Source organism: Ammospiza caudacuta, chromosome 15, assembly GCF_027887145.1.
Source record: "Ammospiza caudacuta isolate bAmmCau1 chromosome 15, bAmmCau1.pri, whole genome shotgun sequence".
Classification (NCBI taxonomy): domain Eukaryota; kingdom Metazoa; phylum Chordata; class Aves; order Passeriformes; family Passerellidae; genus Ammospiza; species Ammospiza caudacuta.
This window is the reverse complement of record NC_080607.1, coordinates 15269931-15291181: the sequence shown is the minus strand read 5'-3', so window position 1 is coordinate 15291181 and position 21251 is coordinate 15269931. Positions and strand designations below refer to the sequence as shown.

Here is a 21251-nt window from a genome sequence, read left to right as displayed (position 1 = left end):
TAGTCATTAGTCTGACAAATGTGAGTCTCCATCAAGAAGAGGTGGAGGACCAGGACTGCTGTGCTGTGACATCCCTGCTGGTTGGGACAGACATGGAGAGGATGGGGAATTGTGTGGTGGGACCTAACACTGCTGCTGAGGGTTAGTGACCCAGCAGGTCTGGTGGTGGCTCACACTGTGGTCTTTGAGCAGGGACCTCTCACCACTAAAGCTGGGGGTGGATATGGGACAATGCTGGGCTTTCTTTGAAGCAGAGTAATGGTCTGCAAAGCTGAAAACTGGCCAGCAAGCGCTACAGTAAATGCTGACCGATGGGTTTCACTATGTAGGTTTTTCTCCCCTCCAAGCCCTCTTCTTCCTCTTGTCAGCTCTCTTTCTAATGGTTTTTCTTCTTCAAAACAGCCATTACTAAGATTTGCAGGAGCAGCTTGGCATCACCTGCTTGCAGTTTTAGTTTGACTGGGGGCATTGCTGCAGGCTACAGATCTGCAGAACTCAACCTCCTGTTCTGCAGGAGTGAAAAACAGCAACATTGGGAGGCTTGGGGAAGTTTTATACCACATAAAGCAGGGACCATGGAAGTGCAGTATGTGCCTTATAAGGTCCGGGGAGGGAAGGTGAAAATCCTGGTTTATTGGCCCTGGAAGGCAGAAAGGGGGCTAGTGTGTGGTGTTGCCAATCCCTCTGCTTGCTCTTCCCATCCCGCTGGAGTGATGGTGACCCTACAGCCCCAGACATGGTGCTACAGCAGCACGAGGCTGCCTGGAGAGGGGAGATGGTGGGAAAAGGTTCATCCTCATGAGCCTCAGTTCAGAGCCAGGGGGTCTCTGTGGTCCCTGGGCAAGCTCCTCCTGGCAATACAGGTCGGTGTTTCCCGTGCAGGAATCCCCCCAGCCAGCGGCACGGGCACGCTGCAGATCTACCTGATCGACATCAACGACAACGCGCCCGAGCTGCTGCCCAAGGAGGCGCAGATCTGCGAGAAGCCCAACCTCAACGTCATCAACATCACGGCCGCCGACGCCGACATCGACCCCAACGTGGGGCCCTTTGTCTTCGAGCTGCCCAGCGTGCCCTCTGCAGTGAGGAAGAACTGGACCATCTCCAGGCTCAATGGTAAACAGGGCAGGCAATCCTGAGCTCATCTGTGTGACAGTGGTCACAAGGGTTTTGAGGTGAAGAGAGAGACGAGAATGTTGATTCCGTGATCAGAAGGCTCCGTTTATTATTTTATGATATATATACTACATTATAACTATACTAAAAAGAAATGGAAGGAAAGTTCTCAGAAGGCTAGCTAGGCATAGAATAGAAAAGAATGATAACAAAGGAGCTCTCTCTGACTCTGTCCCAGAGAGAGCTCGGTCCTTGATTGCCATTAATTATACACATCCACCAATCACAGGTGCACCTGTTGCATTCCACAGCAGCAGATAACCATTGTTTACATTCTTTTTCTGGGGCCTCAGCTTCCCAGAAGGAAAATCCTAAAGAAAGGATTTTTATGAAAAGATGTCTGCATCACATCTGGGCTCCGCTTCGCTGATGAGCCCCACATGTGGCTTCCGAATTGAAAACTTTCCCACTTTTTTTTAATGCGATTTTTATTTTTTAAAGCACATTACGGCCGATGTTATAGACAAGATAGTTAATCAGGAATGATTTGTATCAGACCTGCAGTATAACTCTAAGAGCCTTGGCACTTGGCTTTTTTTAATGCAGTTCATAATTATGAACAGTTATCAGTAGTGAACAGAGTATAAATCATCCATAATGGCCAAGGGGAAAAAAGCTATTATCAGTCTTCCTTATGTTCCTCCAGTGTAATTGTCATAAGCCACAATCAGGATCAATGTTCATTTCTCTGACCATAATTGCATAAAGGCAGCCTTTTAATTTACCATGGAACCAGGAGGGCTAGGTAAGTGTGAAGATTACCAGTATGTGAAGGATTTTTATATTGCAGCGTGCAACCACAAATGGCCCTAATTGCTCTGCTTATTGGCAGTTTCAGCAGAGGATGGAAAATACCATGGAGTTGTGGGCTGGTTTTGGCTTCAATGCTGGTCCCTCTTGCTGAGGTCTGGCAGAGGGTGCTAGACCAGGGGCAACAGCTCGTGCCCTCACAGCTCAGGGCTCAGTCACAATGGGATTACCTGGCTGTGCCTGTCATTAGTGAGTTCCCAAAATCCTGTGCCTGTCATTAGTGAGTACCCAAAAAAGGGGTAAGGGTGAATGAGTACAAAACCTGCACAAGTGGCCAGGGCCAGCCCAGCCTCAGGAAGCACTATCCATGTGTTCCTATTTGTGTTTGATGCTGTTTTGAACACATGCAAGTGGATTTGCAAATGGCATGCAGGTAGCTGAGTGCAGCAGTGAGAGCACACAGAACTTGGCAAAGCACAGGATGCTTGTTGGCCAGACTGTTGGGGCAGAGCTCTGAAGCTGTCCTGCCCGGTGTGTTGTTGCTAAGCTCTTCTGCAGGGCTCAGAAGAGAGCTCTGGCAGAGAAACCTGCACAGGTGTGGCTGCAAGGCTGTACCGGTGCCTGTCATCTGTCTGTCTGTCTGTCTCGGTCTCCAGGGGACTATGCCCAGCTCAGTTTGCGGATCATGTACCTGGAAGCAGGAGTGTACGACGTGCCCATCATCGTGACAGACTCAGGAAACCCCCCCTTGTACAACACCTCAGTCATCAAGGTGAAGGTGTGCCCGTGTGACGAGAACGGCGACTGCACCACCATCGGCGCCGTGGCTGCCGCGGGGCTGGGCACCGGGGCCATCATTGCCATCCTGATCTGCATCATCATCCTGCTGAGTGAGTACCACAGGGCCTGGCCTGAAAACACACACTGCTGAGGGTTGGAAGGGACCTTAGAGTTCATCTCGTTCCAACCCTCCTGTCACAGGCAGGGACACCTTCCACTGTCCCAGGTTGCTCCAAGCCACATCCAACCTGGCCGTGGACACTTCCAGGGATGGGACAGGCACAGCTTCTCTGGCCAACCCGTGCCACACCCTCACACTAAAGAATTTCTTCCAAAATCTGCTCTAAATCTACCCTCCTTCATGTTTCCCTGTTGTTCTTTCCTATAGCTTGTATTTTTCAAGCTCCATGCAGGTCCCTGAGCTTGGGCTGGGGAGGTGGTTCATATCTGCATTCAAACCTCCTTCACTGCAGCATCAGCAAAATGAGCTCTGCCTGTGTCAGACCTGTCTTTCTAAGACTTCCAGTAGCTTTGCAAACATTATTACATCTGACAACAACTTGTAAGTAGTGAGTGTGATAGGATCATCCACATTTTGCAGGAAAAGGTTGAAGGCTCCTTCCAAATTTCTCTGTCAGATTCTCCCACAGCTCTCGTGTCTAGCTGGCTGTGGATATACTGGTTCCCACTACCAGATACACTGGTTATGAGAGTTGTGCTAGTCCCTTGCAAAGCCAGTGCATAACTTGTGTTTTTCTGGTTGTTCCAAGGAAAAGAGGAATGGTAGTTATTCCCATTGCTTTTAAAATTACATCAGATTGGGGAGATTATGAGTGTTTTTAGAGGAAGGATTCCCAGTTTGTCAGAAATGATGGAGGACTGGGGATACATCACAGAGAAGGACTGGCCATCCCTTTCCTTGAGGCAAAACTCTCCCTTTTGCCCAGGAGTGCTGTCAGTCCCAAGCTTCCATGAGCATTACCAATAACCATGTGTGCACACATCTAAAAAGTAAAAATTATATCATTATAACTTCAAGCAGGAGTTGGCACAGTAGGAATAGATAAAAGCAAGCGCTGAAATGAACAATGAGGTAAATATTAATCAAGAACCACAGGATGAATCCATGGGACTCTCATTAAAGCTAATGAGAGTTATGGTGCTAAATCACGTTTAATATTTACCCTCAGTATGTTTTAACAGAGCACAGACAGAGCAATGTATGCTCCAAGTGTCTCCTCATGGGGACATGACAGGGTACAGTAGGAGAATGGGTCACCCTGGCCTTCATCCACATCCTGGGCTGGTGCTGGGAATGCATTGGTGTGTGATTGATCTGCTGGATCAGCATGGAGGGTGAGGAAGGAGCTGGGTGTTTGTGCAGCCCAGCTGAGCTGATGGAACATCCATCCCTGTGCCCAGCCACGGTGCCCAGTTCCTGCCCCATTCCCAGCTTTGGCTGCTCCCTTCAGCCAGGGTGCTTGTTGGGGCACCATGGTTGCACACCCCGATGAAGATGAAGGTGTTCATCAGCCTCACCTCTTCTTGCTGTGCAGGTTTGCTGCTGCCCTTGGGCTCAAAGTTTGGGCTCACCCAGAGGTGATTAAACACAGGTCGTCTTTTTGCTGCTCTTGTATAAATCCAGTGCTAAAACACAATTTAAAAAGGTTGAAAATCCTATTGACTGAAATTAACTTCAGCTGAAGGACATTTGATTTAAGAGATTCCTCTTTCCATTTTCAGATACATTATCCCATTTTAAATTACGGGTTTTATTACAAAAGCTTATTTTTACATTCATTGTAATTCTAATTGACTTTTTTTTTTATCTTGGAGAGCTGCAAAGCACTGTATCAGTGATGAAAAATGTAATTTGCAATGAGCAGTTTTACAGTTACATCCTTCCAGTGTTTTGCCTCCTTTCTGTCTGTTTCATATCATGACCTCTAAACAATAGCCTAGAAAAAGGCAGAAGAGTGATTTTCTTGTGCTATTTGTCCATTTTAGAGTCAGCAGGTCAAAGTTGGATGACTTTAAAAGGAAGAAGAAACAAGGGGACAGATCCAAGATTGCTCCTGTGAAGGAACTTTATGCCTTTACCTTTGCTCAAAGGGGTTTTTCTCTTCTTCTTGCTACCTGATGTATTAGCTGCACAAATAACACATTTAGAAGAGCAATGCAGTAAAAAATTGTGAAGGGTGAAGACAATAGATTTCAAGGAAAACTACATGCAGAGCAAAAATGGTTCTAACAACAGTAATAGCACTTCCCATTCTGCAGAGTGAATAAAAGGAAGGAGAGTGCACTACATCCACCATTGACACTTTGAAGGTGTTTTTTTTTCCAAGGTAACTGTAAAGGCATTAATGGCACCATTTTTTCCACAAGTGCATGAAAAAGTATCATTAAAAAAAAAAAAAGAGGAAATAAAAAGATAAACCCCAGTAACCATTATAATATTGTCTTTGTGGACCAGTCAGGTATCTTGTTGTGAGAGACTTGAAAAGGAACAATGAAAAAAGGACTTCAATAGTCTGCTAAATAGCTGAGGTTTTATATTACAGATGAGAGTTACATTTTCTTTCCTTTTCTTTTTTTCTTTCTTGAATAGATCTGGGATAAGCATTAAAGAAATGCTGAACTATCTGAAAGCAATTCTGTTAGCTGGCAGGCAGGGATGTGCCAGTTGGCACACAATGGCAGTAATTAGCTGTCCCGTCCTCTTCACCCATTTTACTGAATTCCTGTTGGGTATAAACACTTTGGTGCTGGGAGGAAGAATTTGGATCCTCCTAACCTCATCCTCCTGCAGGCTGGATGTCCATCGATGTCCTCAGATTATGGTCTCAGCTAAAAACCCCAAATTTTGGGGTCTCACATCCTGCCTGAGTTTGCTTGGTTGGCTGAGTTGGTTTGGCACAGTTGGGGTTGACTGAGGTGAAATGAACCTGGGACATTTCTTCCCATCTCCACTGTCCATCCATTGCTCCCTTCTGCAAATTGCCACCACTGCAGCTCAGTGTGGGGCTTGCTTGGAGAATGGAGGGGACAGCAGGCAGTGGGAGGTGTGGCTGCAGCACCTGCCCAGGCTGAACTTTCATTCTTCAGGGCTTTATTTGCAGCCACTGAGTTCAAGAATGAAAATGAACATATTAACACCTTCTTGGAGAAGACAAGACCTGGCTGCCTTATGGCAGTGGAGACTTGAGTTCCCAGATATTCTTGCATGCAGTAATTCACAGGGAGCACACAGCCAGCCCCTGGGACGTGGGTGTCCCTCTGAAGGGTGAGGCTGAGGAGCAGTGAGACAGTGTTCCCTGTGGGTAAAGTTGTTTTAGAAGGGAAAAATTTCTCATGATTCAAGAACTGCTCATGTCCCGCTGTTACTGTGCTGAGAGAGAGTGGCCAAGCCTGGCATGCAAATGCTGATGCCTGAGGAGCTTGGCTGTGTGCTACCAGATTTGCTCTCCCTCGTTCTGCAAAGCTAGCCCTGCTCTCTGAAAGGATTTCAGATGATCTGAGATTTGCTTTCCAAGTCGATGGCCAAATGCATGTGCTAATGTCCTGGCTAATCTGATCTCAGAAGTCTAAAGAGCCTCCCTCGTGGACCAAAGAGGAATATGAGGGATGCCAAATTGGATTACAGGACTCAGTGTTGTGCATCCTCCCCAGATCAGTCTTGCCTGGCCAACTGCAGGAAACAGCAGAGACTGTCACAGTCAGGGCTCATGACCTGCATGGGCTGAACCTGTGCCATGCTGCTGGAACAGCCCCTTGTGCACAAATGCTGGGTATCTGCACCTGTTTCCTTCTCTGCAGCTCTCTTCCCTCCATCTTTATATCCCTGAATAAAATAAAGGTGGAAATCTAATCCTGAAAACTCAGGATTCAGATCAAATATTTTCAGAGAGCTGCAGTATTCACACTTTCTGGTTTCTTCTCCTTTGATTGTGTGTCTTACTCGTGATTAATATCAGCTCAGTCAGCATCGGTGATGGATCTTAAAGAAATGTTTGTAGTGGGAATCTGTCACAATATTTACAGCTCTCACTGATCTCTCCTTTAAAAACCAGACCACACAATAGGTTAACATTTTGTTCCTCCTGCCAGCAGCCAGTGGGGTTCTCTGCAGTGGGCGGGGGTAGGTGAGGAGTTGGGACACCCTGAGCCTGGCCTGGTGCTGCAGGAGGTGCCAGCTGACCCAGCCTGTCCCCGTTGCAGCCATGGTCCTGCTGTTCGTGGTGTGGATGAAGCGGAGGGAGAAGGAGCGGCACACCAAGCAGCTGCTCATCGACCCCGAGGACGACGTCAGGGACAACATCCTCAAATATGATGAAGAGGGAGGTGGAGAGGAGGATCAGGTGAGGAGAGACCCTGAGCTGTGGCCAAGGAGCAGCTGGGCAATCTGTACTCTCAAAAAAAATATTTTTAGTAAAATACGTGCAAAGGGTTGTGTTCTTTTATTTATGGCCAGGCAGCTTTATTGGCTTCCCTGGTGTGGTGGAAGGACAGCAGGTCCAGAACATTCAGAATATTAGTGGGACACCCTCCTGTGCAAGCAGGATGATGCCAGGAGGCCAGTGCCACAGGGATTTTTCTACCCCCTAGGCACCTTCCTGGAGAAGGACTATAAATCACTCCATTGACACTCATGTTCAAACCATATTTCTGTGATTTAAGTAATTAAAATTGTGTGTTTTACCAGAGATCTTTGTAAAACCAGCCAGCAGCTACAGCCCTGCCCACCCCTGTGGCTTGCTTGATCTTCTGTGGGCTTTCCCTGCATTTACTTAATCATCTCTAATGTGCCTTTAATTTCTTTTAATTTCTGGACGTGGATTGTGAGAAATGTCTGAAGAGATTTGGGGATTTTCTCTCGCGACGCAGCGCGCGGTGGCAAAGCTGTGCTGGGTGGCAGAGCCCTGAGCCACAGGCTGCCTGAACACGTCAGCTTTTCCTCCAGTGGCTCTTCCTACAGACACCAGTGCTGATATTCATGAAAACCTCTCTGGCCTGCACTCCTGGGATGTTTTTTTCCACTGCTGCCTGTGCCATTCCTCAGCTAAAATAGCAAAGTTGGGTCACTCGTGTTGAAGTCACCGGTTTTTTACTCCTGCCAAACATGAGTGAAGAGCCCAGGACACTCTCAGATATGATGTTCATGCCGATTATGTGGCTGTACATTGTGTAATGGCTTTATTTTTGCTTGTTGAATTGGCTTGCATGGTTCCAGGTCAGTGCTTAGGGATCCCCAAAACCAGTGCAGCACATCCTGCCATGGAGGTCCTGGTGGTGAGCAGGTGAGAGTGGTGAGAGCTGCCACGGAAAACTCTGAGGCAAGAGTTTACCCAAACCTTGAAAAGTCCTTATTCCACAGAAAAATCCTCGCAATTAACATTTCTTTTTTTTCCTGTTGCTGTCAAGTTATTTATAAATCTTGCTCCTGGAGATTCAGTCATCCCCATCTGAGCACAAGGATAGTTTTCCTGGTAGAACAAAGCACTGTTCTAAGCATTCCAAGTAGCTGAAGTATCTGGTTTCAGGCAACTACACAGTGGGCTTAAATATTTTAGGAAGGATTCATTAAAAATAACAGCAAAAGGATAAGCAGCAAACCACCATTACCTACATGAATACATTTTTAATGAAATATTACCTGGTTCTCATTTCATTATAGAAACCTATTCTGTTGGGATTTTTCACAAGCAAAAAGAACATAATTACTTTGAAAGGTCTACATGCATAAATGCAATACACATTTTAATGTTTTTACTTCTGTAGAAATGTAATTGCAATAATATGTCTACTAACTCTGTGTCTCTACATTATATTGTCTATTTTATCAAAAAAGTTATGTGTACATCTATGCGCACAAACAAAAGCCAGGGTTTCATCCCAAATATTTAGGGATGAATATGTGTGAAATATTCAGAAAGTATTTAAATACTTAATTTAACTTATAAGATACACTCTTAGGAAGTCAATTTTATGAGCTCCTCAGAGGTCAGGTTCATCTGTAATTCAGATGGAGGTGCTACATACCCAGGGATAAGATTTGCCATCAAACTTCACCTGAAACAGAATTAGAGCCCTTGACTTGTTTGCACATGGAGTGAGTAGGTGATCTGAAGGAAAAGCTCAGGGTTTCACACTGTGCCTTCCCATTTGTCACAGGATTACGATTTAAGCCAGCTCCAGCAGCCAGAGACCATGGATCACGTGCTCAACAAGACACCTGGAGTCAGAAGGGTGGATGAAAGACCTATTGGTGCTGAGCCACAGTATCCCATAAGACCAGTAATCCCACATCCAGGGGATATTGGTGATTTTATTAACGAGGTATGTTCTGTAGGGGGTCCTGTGTCACATCTTCAAAGCTTGAGCAGCCAGCTAAAGTCAGGTTTCCCTGATTGCACGGGACAAGCAGTGCGACTGCTCAGGCCAGAAATGTGAGGCCAGCCAGGGGAAGGATTGGTATGAGCAGAGGATGCAGGGCTTGGCCTAATGAAGGCATTGAACCAGCAAAAAGCCCAAGATTTCTGTCTTGTGGGTGTTACAACCACCATGCTTTTCAGAACCCAGGCAGAATGAGCCATTTGTGGCTCCTGGACTTGTAATTATTTCAGCAGTCTGTGCCTTCCTCGTAAGCTCTATTTGGTGTAAAGCCTCAAAGAGTTTGCAGCACAGAGACACTCAATCAGAGAGAGTTTCTTTATTTTATATTAGATTACTTCTCCTTTATCTGCCTGTACAAATATCTATCCGGTTGGTATTTCTTATCTCATTTTTAGTTTTGAGTGATTGAGTGGTTACAAACCAATCAATGCATTATTTCCTCCAAGACAAAGCACACCATCCATTTCCTAAGCCAGAAAAATAAATGTTACAGCCATTTAATTCTATTATTACATGCATTTCCTGCTGTGCTTTTCTCATTTTCATCATTAAAATCCCTCTTTCCTTTGTCCCTTTGCCCATCCTCCTCTCACATTTGCACACATCCATGAAGACTCGCTCTCCTCACACACGCCCCTGCTGCTGAAACCAGTTCCATCTCCCCACACTGAGGTCAGGGCCTCTGAAGGTGGGAATGTGGAACATTTGCTTTATTGCAGGGCTATTCCATGAGGCTTTTCCTGACGCTGGGCTCTACAGCAAAGCAATTCTTTTTCCCCATATCCCGAGGCCATTTCCATGGCCTGCCCACGCTGCTGCCCACGCTGCGCAGGAGCAGCAATGCTCCCCAGCCCTCTGCCCAGGATTCTACACCCCACATCTGTCCTAATTGCACAATTTTGCCAGGAGTGATTTTTTTTTTTTATATTTTGTTTTCCTAAAGGAATGAAAAACACCAGAGTTTAAATATTGGTGGGGGAGGAAGGGTGCTTGCTTTTGGTTTATTGGCTAAGATGGAAATCGCAACAGGCAACCCCAGCAGGGGCACGCTGGCAGGACAGAAAGCTTTTCAGAGCCAGGATGGATCATTGTAAATAAACAATTGGAAATAACGAGTCATTTTAGGGAGACTGGGAGCTACTGGGTTTTGTGCTGGGGGCAGCTGAGAGGTCTCTACCGGGAGTTGCACCCGGGAAGCCCCAGGCCATTCATTTTTCCCTTTTAGCTTTGCTGCAGGGATCCGAAACATCCCCCCAGCCCTCAAACCCCACGGTGGGCATTAACTCCATGCGTTCACCCCCCCAGGGCCTGCGTGCAGCAGACAACGACCCCACAGCCCCCCCCTACGATTCCCTGCTGGTGTTTGACTACGAGGGCAGCGGCTCCACCGCGGGCTCCGTCAGCTCCCTCAACTCCTCCAGCTCCGGGGACCAGGACTACGACTACCTGAACGACTGGGGGCCCCGCTTCAAGAAACTGGCTGACATGTACGGGGGAGGAGAGGAAGATTAAACTGACCTCATCTTGTTACAAAACAAAACAAAAAAAAAAAAAATTTAAAAAAAAAAAAAAAGAAGAAGAAGGAAGAAAAAAAATTAAGAAACAAAAAAAACCAACGAACCCACAGACAACGTTAACGAAAAGAGCCGATGCAGGAGCAAGAACTGTACAGATGTGGCAGCTTTTTTAATTAATATCCCCTGCTGACTGTATTGTTATTTTTAGTGGTGATATAGGAGGTTTCTTTTTTTTTTTTCATTTTTTTTCTGTTGTATTTTTTTTTTCCTAGAATATTGAGCTGTCTCGCATGAACACTTGTCTCTGCTGCAGGTTTCTTTTTGGGTTTTTTTTTTGTTTTTTTAATGTCAGCTGGGATATTGCTCGTTTACCTGCTTTATGACTAAAGAGAGTGAAAGGCACTCTGTCTTAACTTGAATTTCTTAGAACAGAAGCACTGTTTTTAAAATATATATATATATATATATATTTGAAAGTGCCTTTTGGTGCATGTGTCAGATTCCCTTCAATCTCAGGAGTGATGAAAACAAACATACAACCATCCTGGGCAGCACTCCCTGTGACCCTAAGCCAGTTCTAGCTGGGAAGGAGTTAACAAAAAGGAACTGTGGAGATTGTTTCTTTTTTGCCTTTTTTTGTTTTGTTTCATTTTGTTGGTTTTTTTTAAGGGGGTGACTCATTCTGGGTTGGAAGAAGATGGGGGGGTGGGGAGGGGGGGGGAGATGTTTTGAGTCAAAATCTTAACAGCCATCTTTAAGCCTCAGCAGGTGGTGAACTAGTCATCATGTTGTATATAATTCAGTGTTATCAGATGCAAAATACTGACCAGAGGGCTCTGCTGGCCCCTGGTCACACTCAATGTAGCTGCATAGAACTATAGCATTGATAAAGCCTTTGGTTATTGCAACAGAAATCTCCGACAGCCCTTGCCTAAACCCTCCGAAGTAAATGGTGACATGACCAAAGGCCCATCTGTTTGTTTTTCTGCTATCGCCGTGTTTTGGCTCCCACGGACATGCCGCCGGGGTGAGGTGGAGGAGGAGGAGGTGATGGTGGTGATGGTGGTGATGGTGTCCCCCATCCCTGAGGATGCCCAGCACTGGTGCTGCTCTCCTGGGCTGAGGCAGGGTTTGCGCTCGCGGCCGAGGCAGTGCCGAGGACAGGGACAGCTTACCCACACTGCTCCCATCCCTGAGTATGGAGTTAGTCTAGTTCCACATTAATGCCTTGGAGCATTAGTAGCCAAAGCTCAACAACATCGTGTAACTCAGCTAATGTGTGTCCTTTCTATTCGATGGGTAGGCGCTGCTATCTGTAGTAAATGTGTTTTTTTGGAGAAGTGCAACGAGGGCCTGTTAAGTATCTTGTGGTTAATATGCTCAAGCATTGCCAAGTAAGCAAGAGGTTTCGCAGCATCCAGGCATAATTCAACATCAGTATTATAAATGGTAGCAAACTACCTAGTTTATATGTAGGGTCAGTTTAACCAATAACAAATAGTTATTAGCTTTTTTTATTACATTTTTCCTTTACTGATTTGGACTAGTGGGTTTATGTCTAATGTTTGTAAAATGATTTAGACTGCATGGATGTGTAATATAAACCACATTTAATGGATTATGAGCCACTTAATTAATGTGCTATGAAATCTTGGATTACCTGTGTTTTATATTCTGCAGACGATTTTGCAGTGGGTTCGCTAAAACTTGTAAAAGTGCTTAGATATATTTTCCTTTAAATCCAAGAATGTGCACAGTATTGGAAGGTGATTATCCAGGGGATAATCATGCTTTTTTTGATATCTCTATTGATTCTCAAGTTGAATGCTAAGAGTTAAAGGGGGGGAGGCGGGGGGAGCGAGCGCGTGCACATGAGAGCGAGAATGAGAGGACGAGAGCTTGGGGTGATGAGTGGGCGCCTTTCAGAGGGTAAACTGGGCTGCAAGATCGTCTCTATAAATTTTTGAAATGCTCCTAGTGCATTTTATATTTCATTGTATCATATTTTCTATAAAATGCAATTTCTGTAAATTAATGAGCATTTGAAATGTGTCTTGTATGAAGTGGAATATGGTAAAAGTCTGCCCGAGGGGACTTCAGTGTTACCAGGATGTTATCAACTACCAAGGGTGAGATCTTTCTTTTTGTCTTGGTCAGCCAGTCAATGGGTCAGTTTGTCTTTCACAGCTCAGAGAGCAAACTCACTCTCACCCAAGGTTCTTGAGGAAACCAGGAGGAAATTGTGTGGACCTCAGAGGAGAGGGACGGTGCTGATAGCAGCAGCAAGGTGAGGATGTCACACACGGGCAGGCATGGGCTGGCAGCACCTGACACCCTTCCAGATTCCCATTCCATTGCTGTGAACTCAATCATCTTGTGTGACCACCATGAAAGTCTTGGTTTGCTTCTGCCATGTGCTGTCCCCCTCCTCTCGACCACTCTTGGCAAACCTCACAGCCCCTGTTCCCTGGCACAGAGGCTGCATGGCCCTGCAGCCTCTTTTCCTTACCCACTCTTGATTCTTCCCTGTTTCTTCTGGAAAAGCCACGGGCTGGAAAATTTCACCACCAGGGCTTTGCACCTCTGCAGAAGCTGCCTGGGCACAGGCACAGTGAATAATAAAAATGCTCTTGGTGTTTCCTGCTGCTGGTGTCCGTCGCCGTAGCCTCGTCACGACACGGGAGGAGGACTCAGCTGGAGGACCAGGTGATGCCAGTGGTTCTCCATCCCTTGGGTTGTGCCACTGCCTGCCAGCTCCTGGAACGCTCGTGTGGATCCTGCAAAGCCAGGTCTCTGCTGTGAGCTGTGCCCTGCCATCCACCTGGCACTGCTTACCCAGGAGAGCAGCTCAGTCCCTGCTCAGAGCGCTTGGTGCTTGACATCTGCTGTGGTTTTGGCTGGGATGGGGGGTTTCAGGTAGGGAAGGGCTGCCAGGGATGTGGGATGGCAGCTCCAGGCCATCAGCAGTGCACCTCTCCCCAGCAGTGAAAGGAGCCATGAAGGGGATGTTGTCTGACTTCAGCTTGTCTAAACATTTCAGGTTTTCAAGAATTTATGCAACCTAAGTCGAACAACGAGTGATTAAAAATAAACCAACCTGTTTCCATTGGCGAATTTTTTTAAAATCAGCAGAAATTTTTTTCTGCAGCATTTGCAATCCAGCCGTTCCAATACCATGAGCCTATAAATCAAACCAACCAGATTATTGTGTTTTGACCCAGTTCTGTTCAGTCTCCCTCTGCAGGACCTCTTCCTTCTTTTCCTCTTCCCCTTTCTCCTCCCTTTCTCCTCCCTCTCTGAGATTTACAGCCCCACAAGCAGCAGCAGCAGCCTCAGGCCACTTTCCTCACAGTGGGACCCATGGAAGGTAAGCAAGGGGCACATCCAGCAATGAAAACAGAACACTTTTTACAAACCTCTTTGCTTGCTGATGTTACTGGTGGTTTGTAACCCAGCTAAGAACATTTACATTAATCCACGGGGTCCCATTGACAAGGTGACTTTGCCATCACTCTGTCCCTCTCTGGTCCTCATGGATGTGACACAGTGACAACCAGTTGCAGTTGGAGGTGATGGTGGCTTACAAGGAGCTGTGCTGAGGCAAAGAACCCTTTGGCTGAGCCTGTAGTTGCTGTTTATGCTGAGAGGCCACAGGAGGGGTTAATGCATTGACACCAAGTCCCTGTTCCCTGACTAATCTAAACTAAAACATTAAACTGTTTGAAGAAGTGATCCCCACTCTTTGTACCCTTCAGGGCAGTGGGGAAGGACTCGCTTTCAGCCAGGTGGAGGGTATCCTGTCCCTAAAACACCCTGTCCCACCCTGTTACCCCACAGCACTGCCAGGGGACACCACCACAGCTCTCCCTGCTGTCTAAGGCTTGGGGACAGTGAGTTCCAGGGCACTGGGGCCGGACACGTGGTGGCCTCCCCTCCTCCTAAGGATGAGGATTGCACATCCCCAGGGCAGGGCTGTGCAGGTCCAGCGTCACTGGGTACCCACAGGCAGAGCATGGCCCGCAGCCCTGGTGGTCTGTTTGTCACATAGCCTGAAACTGGGAGCAGCATCAGTCACAGAAATGCTTTGCAAGGCAAGGAGGAGATTCAGCAGGTCATTAATGACAGTAAATAGGCAAGTCTGTTCTAGGTGTCACACGTTCTAGTCATGGTTTCGCTTCTAGTTTTGTGTTTTCCATTTCCTCCCTTTTTTGTCGGACCAGGCAATGCCATTGGCAGCTGTGCAATGGTGATGGGGAGTTTGCTCCCGTGGATTTTTAGGGACAGTCAGGTCCAAATCCAGCCTTCAGAAGTGGGCTTTCAGAGGTGGCTGTGACTGCTTCTCGTAGGGTGGACGCTCAGGCATTGAAGAACAGTAATGGTCAGTGCAGCGTCTGTACCACACAATATGCCAAGATTGCAACTTTGTTTAATCTAAAAAAAAAAAAAAATACGTATTAAAGGTAAAATACAGGACTTTTATTTGTGATGTCTTTTGGAGCTTTTAATTTTAAGTGTGAAAAAAACAGTAGGGGAGGGGGGAAAATGCTGTGTCACGATGAATGCAAGTGTTTAGAACAGCAGCCAGACAACGTAGGTATCTCCCACACAAATTAACTCGGTTTCATGGGGAAAATAAAAGTTCTTTCCAGTCCACACCAACCCCAAATACAACTGTTCACACACAGTGTACATAACGTAGTTAGTGCTTGACGCTACAAACCTAATAGGGGAAAAAACAACAACAACAACATGTAGATGTATAATTGGAGCACTTTTTTTTTTTTTTAATTATTTTAATTTTAATGATGATTTTGCATGTTTCCTTTCTGATGGAGAAGCTGTGTAGCAGCCCGCATGACTGTGGTTGTTCTCAAGGAAGACTTCTGCTGTTCTGCTGTATTCACGCTGAAGCAAAAGCAAAAGTTTGCGTCCGTTAACCCAGTTCAAAAACCTTTTTTTGTAACCGCCAACAGCACAAATATTTTGTATTGTTGTTTGTACCATTTTTGTACCAAAAACAAAAGAGGAAAAAAAAAAAAAGGGAAGAAAGTAAATGTTTTCAATGTGTTTTTAGTGCCACTGCAATCTTGGTTTCCAAACTGAGTGACAGGTTTGCTGATTTATTGTGTATCAAAGCTGAACTGGCGCACTGACGCCTGGCTCCAGTGTAATAAAAATAAAGTCCCCCTTTTGAATAGTCTCACTTGCTTATTATTATTAATTATTATTATTACTACTACTACTACTATTACTATTACAATTATTATTAATAGTTGTTTCATTTTTCATGTTTCATGTTCCCCACATGTCCACCCCAGCTCAGTCACTGTTTGTGGCTCTTATACTCACAGTGAGCCAGCAAGGGGTGATCTGGCTGCAGGTGCACAAACATCAGTGGGGCTTTTGGAGATCTTGGGTGCTCCTGCAGAAATTTGTGTCCATTAAAGGCAGGAGTGTGGCTCCCCCTCTGTTGTTTGGATTATGGCTGAGGTGATGCAGGTTCCTCACACATCCCAAAGTGATCCATTTCTGCTGCACTGAGCTGTTGGTGCAAATCAGTTGGGTGGTGATTTCACTCCTGCAGCCCCAGATCTTTGTGCTTTAGCACAATTCCAGCATATTCAGGAATTTATGCTAACACATTGGTCACCCCTGACTGCTGCATCAGGGCATCCAGCCCCTCCACCTGCCCACTGCCAGGGAACAGGAATGGTCCAAAAAGGTCTTGAGGAACGACTGAGCACCCTGGGCCAGCTGATGGTCTGCTGGAAACCTGAGCTTGCTTCTCCCAGCTGTATTTCTCCACCTTCTCTGCAAGTGCAGGAGCAAAGTCACGGCTGGAGATGTGAGTGTGCAAACCCTTCACGTCAGCATTGCTGTGTGAGCAGCGCATCTCCTCCAGGGCCAACACTCCTGCTTTTCTGCAGCTGCTTTTCCACGCCAGTTTCACCCCTGGGAGAAGGGACAAACCCCCTGGTGCTGGCCACAATTAGCAATCAGTGCTGGGCACAATTAGCAATCAGTGCTGGCAGCCATCGCTCAGGGCACCCTGGGGACGTGTCCAGGGGGACACTTGGGGCTCCATCCCTCAGCCCAACCCCAACCCACACATGCCATGAGTTGGGGAGGCCTCAAGGGCCCAGGGCTGAGTGGGGCCAGCAGGTCACACTCCAGGGATCTGTGCAGCTGCTCTGGCCAAGCGTGTGGAAGGCAGTGCTGTCTCGTTTTTAATGAACATTAAGATGAATGCAAATCCTGTACATGGCAATTTACTTCCCCCCAGAGTCAGCTAAGAATATTTTATTGCTAGTTTAGCTAATTCTCAAGCTGTTCTGTTTCTTAGAATTATCTTTAGCCACTGAATAATGCAAGACTGTTGCATCACAAATATTAGTTTCTGCTATCAGTGGAAGGCTGGGCTCTCATCATTGTGTTATTAGGCTCTTATCTGCCTGCACAAAGTCTTGTTCCTCAAATGACTGAGCTGCATGCTTAACTTTGACCATGTGAATAGTTTTCCTAAGCTGATGGAAACAGCTGCCCTCCCCTAAATCCAGGGACTTTTGTACCAAAATTAAAAATAACAATTACTATCACAGTTCTTATTATAGGCACTTGGGTTGGGTTTTTTTTTTCCCCAAGTCATACACCAGAATTTGAAATAGAATTTAGTTACAAATTTAATAGACCCTCCTGACTACCCCTGGGGTTTTGTGGAAAGCCAGGACTTGCTGGCAGCTTTGCCCTCCCTGCTGCTGCCCTCATCCATCCCCTTGTCCATGGGGATCAGAGGGCTGGGGAGGAGGGACATCCCCATCCACACCTTTCATCCACCTCCTTGTAAAGGTGGTTTGTAAGCCAGCCTAACCCAAATGACCCAAAACCTTTGCTGAAAGGTCCAGAGGCCTTGGTGAGCTGCACTCAGTAACAGGGTTGGAAGGGAAACTTTGCTTCAAGGTTTTGCCTTAATTAATTAGTGATCAGTGGCTTTAGAAGGGTCACTTCCACCTGCAGCCACAGGAAAATGGTCCCTCCCCAGCTAATTGGGAATCCACAGCCTGGGGCCTGGCTCCCACTGTGTGCAGGGCCACGAACCCCAAACCACACAGTGACCCTGCAAGGAGAGCATTTAGAGCAGCAGCTCCCATTTGAGCCAATTTTAGTCATTAAATCTCCGTGTAAGCAGCTCCTGGTTTGCCTTGGTGGGCAAGATCCAGTGCCATGGATTTCCCTGAGGCTGGTGCTGGCAATAAAAATGCAGAAGAATCATTTGATGCTCAGCAGCTGCTAAACTGAGATGCACAGCTGGGCACAAGGATTGGCTGGGGGTGAGATGGGAAGGACAGACAGACAGCTGGGCTGGTTTGTCCAGCCAGTGTCATTCAGAAGAGTTCAAACTCACCTTGGTCTGGAGAATTAGCTCAGCCCCTCTGGCTTGTGCTTATCCTGGCTCTGTTTTACTCTCCAAGCACACACAAATGCTGGCAAATAAAAAACAAGTTGGTGTTCACCCAGAAGTTTTCCTCAGAGAGATAAAGTCTCTCTCTGCCTGTGCTGGAAGCTGCTGAAAGTGGATTGTCAAAAATCCCTGGCAGGCTGCAGAAGGAAAAAGTCAGAATCGGGTCTCTGTCAATACTCCCAATCTTCATAAAGCAGATTTATGATACCTGAGGCCACATGGAAGCTTTGTAACTGAGTACATAACAACCATGTCATTAACCTGTGCTATCTATAGCCAAACTCATTACTTGATGAAGTAGTTTGAGTCACCTCAGGGTATAAAGGGCAACCCAGCTAATCCTGGTGTGTGAAAACCTTATTGATTGGGATGGATGCAAATCAGACATGCAGATATTCACATTTGTGTGAGGGAGTGCAAATCAGACACAGATATTCACATTTGTGTGAGGGAGTGCAAATCAGACATGCAGATATTCACATGTGAGTGAGGGAGTGCAAATCAGACATGCAGATATTCACATTTGTGTGAGGGAGTGCAAATCAGACACAGATATTCACATTTGTGTGAGGGAGTGCAAATCAGACATGCAGATATTCACATTTGTGTGAGGGTCCCTGGCCTGTGCTGAGTGCTGGCAGCCAGCTCAGACTGACACACATTCATCATCACAAATCTTCCCTCACCTCATGCCTGGAGAAGGAGGGAGTGCCTTGCTTTAATACAGAGCTATTGATCCTGAGGGCTCCAACAATAACCATGGGTTGATCAGAATTCACATTGTACCACAAACTGGGGTTGAGCTGCTTTTTAGTATTTTGTGGGGACAGAAAGGAATTCAGCACCCTATGAAAAAGGCCCACAGAGGAGAGGATATAGGAATGCAGTCCCACAGATGAGCCCAAATTCCAGACCTCAGGCAAAAAGCAACGTCAGGAAGGCAATACATCACATCACCATAGTACTGTATAAAATATTTAACTTCTAAGTACATTACGAAAGTGGTTTCTTTTGACATTACATTTGTGCTCTTGTAAAAGGCATGAAGCCAAGAGCAAATATCCATCCCAGAACAACCAAACATTGCTGCAGTGCCACGGCCATGCTGGCTCAGGGGACCTGGGACAAGCCTGACAAGAAATTCTCATTAGCTCCTGCCCCAGTGCAGGATGCCACCACAGCCTCGTGCTGTGCACAGCCCCAGGCCCTGCCTGAGACACACTCCTGAGCACATCAGGGCAGGAAAGCATGTTTGTACAGAGAATCCTGCTATTTTAGTGCCTTTTCATCATCTTCCCTGCCTCAGTGCAAGGGAACATGCAAATGGAGAGCAGGGCTTTGCTGCAGGTGCCAGCCCCTGCAGGCAGGCAGTGCCTCACTTCCAAGGTGTGTAACAAATAGAAAAGGAACAACCTTTTCCTTGCTTAAAACGCTTCTCTAAATTTTTCACCGAGCATCTTGCTTTTCCATTTGTTCTGCTTCTGTTCATGCTTGTCTCTCCCATTTGTTCTTATACTTGTGCAGCTTCAGAAGGACCCTGGTGGCACTGAGGCAACTGCATGTGCAGGGGGTGGAGGGGTGGAACTGCTTAAGTTGACATGTCACAGAGAAATCCATTTCAGCACAGCAACCTCTCCTCTTTCCCCAAAATAATTAAAATAGGTAACACAAAATAACCCTAAAAACAAACTAACAAAAAAGAATCAAAATATTTTCATTGAGACTTATCAAAGAAACAACAAGTGAGGCTTCAGCCAAATAGGAAATCATGTCCAGTCACTGGGAATTCCCTCTGCAAGTGGAAGCTCTGTCCCCATCATTTGGGCTCTCTCCTTCTAGGGGGAGATCGCAGTCAACCCACAGATTCCAGCCCAAGCAGAAGAGGGCTCCTTTTAAGAGAAACTCCACATTTCATTGCCTAAGAAGAGCTTAGGTGAGCAGGCAAAGGGTCAAGTCCAGGCTGAGCCTCCCTGAGCAGGGGAATATCAGGGCAGGCTCCTCAAGGAGCTCTTTTCTCAAAGCACCCTAATGAGCACAGCCCAACAGCACAGAGGCTGCAGCAGGCTGAGCATGGAGCAGAGGGCAGTGCTGGGTTATTTCCAGAAAGGACATGACTTTTTAGCAGGGTTATTAGGCAAAAGCAGCTCTGCCTGCACCCCCTCCCCTGCTTCCCCCTGATCCACAACAATACTTGAACTCGTTGGCAAAGAGAAACTAAATTGGACAAAGACAGAAGGATAATTAAAACCCTGCATCTTCTCTTAGCTTTGTCCAGGCAGGAAAGGAGATCTTAAAGCTGCCCTGAAGGGGGATAAAGCCTCCAAGGGGCCTTGCAGCCAGCTCCAAGGAACCATGAGGAGCTCCACACCTTGACGGTGCTCACAGGGGTTCTTGGATGAGGGAAGAGACGAGGATCTGACTCCGTGTTCCAGAAGGCTTGATTTGTTATTTTATTATATATATTACATTAAAACTATGCTAAAATAATAGAAGAAAGGATTTCATCTGAAGGCTAGCTAAGAATAGAATAGCAAAGAATGATAACAAAGGTTTGTGGCTCAGCTCTCTGTCCGAGCCAGCTGACTGTGATTGGCCATTAATTAGAAACAACCAGCATGGGCCAATCCCAGATGCACCTGTTGCATTCCACAGCAGCAGATAACCATGGTTTACATTTTGTTCTTGAGGCCTCTCAGCTTCTCAGGAGGAAAAATCCTAAGGAAAGGATTTTCCAGAAAAGATGTCTGTGACACACAGACAGTGTGGCCCTTGTGGGGTGCCCTGTGTGCTGTGGGGTCCCTGCCCAGCACCCCACCAGGTGCCTGCAGTCCCAGAAGGAGCCCTGTTCCTCCTGCCAGCTGGCCAAGGTGGCACAGGGCAGCAGGAGGAGCAGCATGCCCCCCCTGGGATGGGAACAAGGGCAGGACCAGCAGGGCCAGCCCCAGCCATGCAGCTCCTGCCTCCCCAGCTGCTCCTGAGCTCTGCAGGGCTGCCAGGCCACGGCCCAGGGTGCTTCCAATGTCTGAAAATCATCCCAGGGGCTCCATCCTGGTTATTTATAGGAGCTTATTCCAGAAAATCTCAGTGGGGATTGGAGCCCTGCTATGCTAAATCTTCTCCAAACACAAATTAACAGACCCCAGACCGGGCTTGCTGCTCAAGTTGTGATTTAA

The 21251-nt window shown here is 46.6% G+C and overlaps 1 protein-coding gene across 1 annotated transcript in view; it reads left to right on the top strand.

The window, feature by feature from the left end:
• The window catches only part of CDH4 (cadherin 4), a 415329-nt gene extending 404715 nt beyond the window's left edge, over positions 1-10614 (top strand). The window contains exons 12-16 of the mRNA XM_058814611.1: positions 883-1116; positions 2583-2816; positions 6928-7067; positions 8881-9045; positions 10408-10614. Of these exons, the coding sequence (XP_058670594.1) occupies positions 883-1116; positions 2583-2816; positions 6928-7067; positions 8881-9045; positions 10408-10614 (980 nt within the window). The remainder of the gene's footprint in view (positions 1-882; positions 1117-2582; positions 2817-6927; positions 7068-8880; positions 9046-10407) is intronic.
• Positions 10615-21251: the final 10637 nt, after the last annotated feature.